Below are 4557 nucleotides of genomic sequence, written 5' to 3'. Positions count from 1 at the left end.
ATAATTGGAATAAAATTGGACTTCACTGTTAAATCTTCCAATTAGAGAGTTGGGAAGAAAACCTCTAATTGAGTAAAAATACATGAATTATTGATGTTGATTGATCCAATCCAATGGGGGAACTCTGACGCTTCACTAATTCGCATATTGATAATTAATTTTTATTTCAAGTGACAAATCATTCCCACATTTAATTACGAAAACCCTAGTTTGTTTGATCTTTTGAGAATTTTTCTATCTCCCTGTGGATACGACACCCCAAAGTTGGACTACAATCACCGCGTTATTCTTTGGACGTAATCAAATTTTGGCGCCGTTGCCGGGGAGACGGTACAAGTAATCAAGGGATCGACCAAAAAAGGGTGACATCGTTCCCTTTCCTTCATTTTTATTTGATTTAATTTTTTTTAGAGTTATTTTTATTTTATTTTCACATTTTCTTTGTTTTTTGTGTGTTTGATGAGCAGGGATCGAGGCAATCAGGGGAGTTCTACTGGAGCACCTTATCCAGTGTTTGAATCTCAATATAACCCTTATTTTGCTACTGCATCAATTGCCACGAACACCTCAACACATAACACTTTGTCTGATAGTGAACACGATGATGCGCCTTATAGGACTTTGCATGATTATTTGCACCCCACACGTACATCCACACCATCATGCATAATGTTTCCGCCCAATATGCCACGGATGGAACTAAAACCGGGAATGATTCAACTTATTCCCACTTTTCATGGACTTGACAGTGAAAACCCATACGTGCATATTAGGGAATTTGAGGAGGTAGTTGCAACCTTCCACAATCAACATGGTACAACGGATGCAGCCAGGTTAAAATTTTTCCCGTTTTCACTTAAAGAGAGAGCAAAAACTTAGCTATATTCGTTGAGACCCCGTTCAATTGGTACATGGGCTGAAATGACGTAAGCATTTTTTAATAAATACTTTCCCCACCATAAGACTAGCGCCCTTAAGAAGCAAATCTCATCTTTTACCCAAAAGATAGTGAGACTCTATATCAAGCCTGGGAGAGATTTAAAGAACTACAAGCCCTTTGTCCTCACCATAGTTATGAGAGCTGGCATATAGTTAGTTACTTTTATGAGGGATTAACATCTAGGGAACATCAATTCGTAGAGATGATGTGTAACGGTGATTTCCTGCAAAAGGATCCGGATGAGGCCATAGAGTATCTAGACGATCTTGCTGAGAAAGCTCATACTTGGACAGGACCTAGCCCTACTGATAGTACCAATAGGTCACGACCCCCAGGAAACCCCACTAGTATAGGTATCTATCAACTTAGGGAAGAAGATAGTCTTAAGGCCAAAGTGGAAGCCCTTACTAAGGAATTTGAGACCTTGCGTGCTAAAGGCTCTAAACCTGCACAAGCTGTTTCGCGTGTTGAATCTTTGGGACCTTATTTTGTGTGCGGTGGAGTAGATCACCTAGCCTAAGAGTGCACCACTTTAATTGAGATGAGAGGGGTTTATGAGGAACATTGTAATGCCTTAGGCACATATAGGAAGCCCTATTCTCCTTTCTCCGAATCCTATAACCCAAGGTGGCACAATCATCCCAATCTCAGTTGGAAATCTGAAAACAAACAAACTACCCAATCAAATAGAACTTACAGTGCACCATCATATCAACCCACACCCTCTAGGAACTCTTTAGAAGATACCTTACATGCATTCATAGAGGCACAAGGCAAGACCAATCAGAAGTTTGAGACTATGATTAACCAAGTAGTGGAGGAAAATAAGGAGATAAAAATCATGTGTCTAAATTGACCAATGTCTTAACTGTGGGGGAACGTGGGAAATTTCCAGCACAAGCTCAACCTAATCCTAAGGGACAGCATATGGCTCAAACCTCAGATTCAGGAGAGAGTAACCTTAAAGAAGGAAATGCCATCACCACCCGATCTGGGAAGGTTATAGAACCAATTTCAAAACCTAGGGAAAATGAAAAGGAGTCTAGTGAGTCTGAAGAAAGTAGCCCTAGTGATGAGGCAGTAGGAAATCCATCGAGGGTACCTTTTCCACAAGCCCTTAAGCTTAGCCCAAAATCAGTCAATCAACACAATGAGATCCTAGAACACCTCAGGTAAGTAAAAAGCAATCTTCCACTCTTGCATGTAACTTCACAAGTTCCTACATATGCGAAAGTCCTTAAGGACTTGTGCACTTTGAAGAGGAAACACATTGTCAAGAAGACAGCCTTCTTGACCGAACAAGTGAGTGCTGTGATTGAACAAAGGATCCCACCGAAATATAAGGACCCTGGCTGTCCAACTATTTCCTGTGTCATCGGGAACCATGAGTTTGCACAAGCTCTCCTTGATATGGGAGCTAGTGTTAATCTCATGCCCTATTCCATATACTTACTATTAGTTCTTGGTGAAATTAAACCCACTTCTATGGTTCTACAACTAGCTAATAGATCCACTATAAGACCTAGGGGAGTAGTTAAAGATGTGTTGGTTCAAATTGATAAATTCTACTACCCCGTTGATTTCTTAGTCTTGGATGTGAAGGTTGATGTTAATGTTGATTCTAAAATTCCTATTATTCTTGGTAGACCTTTCCTCGCCACAGCTAATGCCCTTATAAATTGTAGGAATGGTCTAATGAAATTATCTTTTGGGAATATGACTCTAGAAGTCAACATTTTTCACATTGCTAAGCAACCAATGGAAAGTGATGAGTGCCACGACACACATATGATTGAGGCACTCACTCAGGAGGAGGCACTTGAGACTACAAATTCTGACCCCTTAAATCTTTTTCTTTAGAATTCTGCAATTCCAGCAAGTGTTAATGATGAAGAATATGCTAACATTTGTGCTATTTTTGCAAAATTTCAGGACTATGGGACATCACCATGGCAACTCAAATTTGAAGAATTGCCAGAAAGGACGGGCGGCCAGCAACCATCAAACATTGAGAGCCCCAAACCAACTTTGAAACCACTACCCCCAGGATTGAAACATGAATTCCTTGGACCAGGTGATACTTTTCCTGTAATTATTTCTTCAGAATTGGATGCATTACAATGTGAGTAACTTTTAAACATTCTGAATGAACACAAATCTGCATTAGGTTGGACCATAGCTGATATTAAGGGTATTAGTCCTCTAATTTGCTCACATAGGATTCATTTAGAAGAAGGAGCCACCCCTAAAAGAGATCCACAGCATAGGCTAAACCCAACAATGAAAGAAGTTGTGAAAAATGAAGTGCTGAAACTGTTAGATGCAGGTATCATTTATCCTACTGCAGATAGTAAATGAGTTAGTCCTACACAGGTAGTCCCTAAAAAGTATGGTGTCACAATGGTAAAAAATGAAGTAGGTGAAATGGTCCCAACAAAAACAGTGACTGGATGGCGCATGTGCATTGATTATAGGAAGTTGAATGCTGCCACCCATAAGGACCACTTTCCCCTCCCCTTTTTAGACCAAATCCTGGAGCGTGTGGTTGGCCATCCTTTTTACCATTTTCTAGATGGCTACTCTGGTTATTATCAAATTGAAATAGCCTTAGAAGACCAAGAGAAGACCACATTTACTTGCCCATTTGGTACTTATGCATTTCGTAGGATGCCATTTGGACTTTGTAACGCCCTTGCCACATTCCAAAGATGCATGATAAGCATATTTACTGACATGATAGAGGAGTGCATGGAAGTTTTCATGGATGACTTGACAGTGTTTGGAGTCTCGTTTGATGCATGCCTATTTAACTTGAAGAGAGTCTTGACCCGGTGTGTGGAAAAAGGATTAGTTTTGAATTGGGAGAAATGTCATTTTATGGTACCTTCAGGAATTGTCTTAGGACATGTAATTTCTTCTAAAGGAATAGAGGTCGACAAATCAAAAATTGAACTGATCTCCAAATTGCCTACACCTAAAATCGTCAAAGGCATAAGATCATTTCTAGGTCATGCAGGTTTTTATAGGAGGTTTATACAGAACTTTTCATCCATATCCAGACCCTTGTGTAACCTTCTAAGTAAAGAAGCCAATTTTGAATGGACCCCAGAATGCCAAGAGGCATTTAAAACACTGATTAACAAGCTCACTTCTGCACCGATCATGCAACCACCTAATTGGTCCCTACCGTTTGAAATTATGTGTGATGCTAGTGATTATGCGGTAGGTGATGTACTGGGACAACGAAGAGAGGGTAAGCCTTTTGTCATTTACTACGCTAGTAGAACTCTTAACAGGGCTCAGATGAACTATTCGATAACTGAAAAAGAGCTACTAGCTATGATCTTTGCACTCGACAAGTTTAGATCCTATTTAATAGGTTCTCCCATTACAATTTTCACAGATCATGCAGCCCTTAAGTACCTCCTTGCAAAGAAGGATACTAAGGCGCGATTAATACGGTGGATATTGCTTTTGCAGGAATTTGACATCACCATCAAGGACAAGAAAGGAGTGGAGAATGTCGTAGCAGACCACTTATCAAGGCTAACCTTTGAAGACACTACAAACACCTTGCCAATAAGAGATGAATTCCCAGATGAAAATTTATTTTCTGT

The 4557-nt window shown here is 40.0% G+C and overlaps 1 protein-coding gene across 1 annotated transcript; it reads left to right on the top strand.

Moving 5' to 3' along the window:
* The first annotated feature begins 1481 nt into the window (after positions 1 to 1481).
* Positions 1482 to 3298, top strand: LOC111385297. Its single transcript, XM_023009679.1, has 5 exons — positions 1482 to 1713; positions 1836 to 2112; positions 2203 to 2755; positions 2873 to 3014; positions 3108 to 3298. The coding sequence occupies exons 1-5, from the start codon at positions 1482 to 1484 to the stop codon at positions 3296 to 3298; spliced, it is 1395 nt and encodes a 464-aa protein (XP_022865447.1).
* Positions 3299 to 4557: the final 1259 nt, after the last annotated feature.

This window comes from Olea europaea, unplaced genomic scaffold (assembly GCF_002742605.1).
Source record: "Olea europaea var. sylvestris unplaced genomic scaffold, O_europaea_v1 scaffold3118, whole genome shotgun sequence".
Classification (NCBI taxonomy): domain Eukaryota; kingdom Viridiplantae; phylum Streptophyta; class Magnoliopsida; order Lamiales; family Oleaceae; genus Olea; species Olea europaea.
The sequence above is the reverse complement of the archived record's forward strand: the minus strand, read 5'-3'. Positions and strand labels throughout refer to the sequence as shown.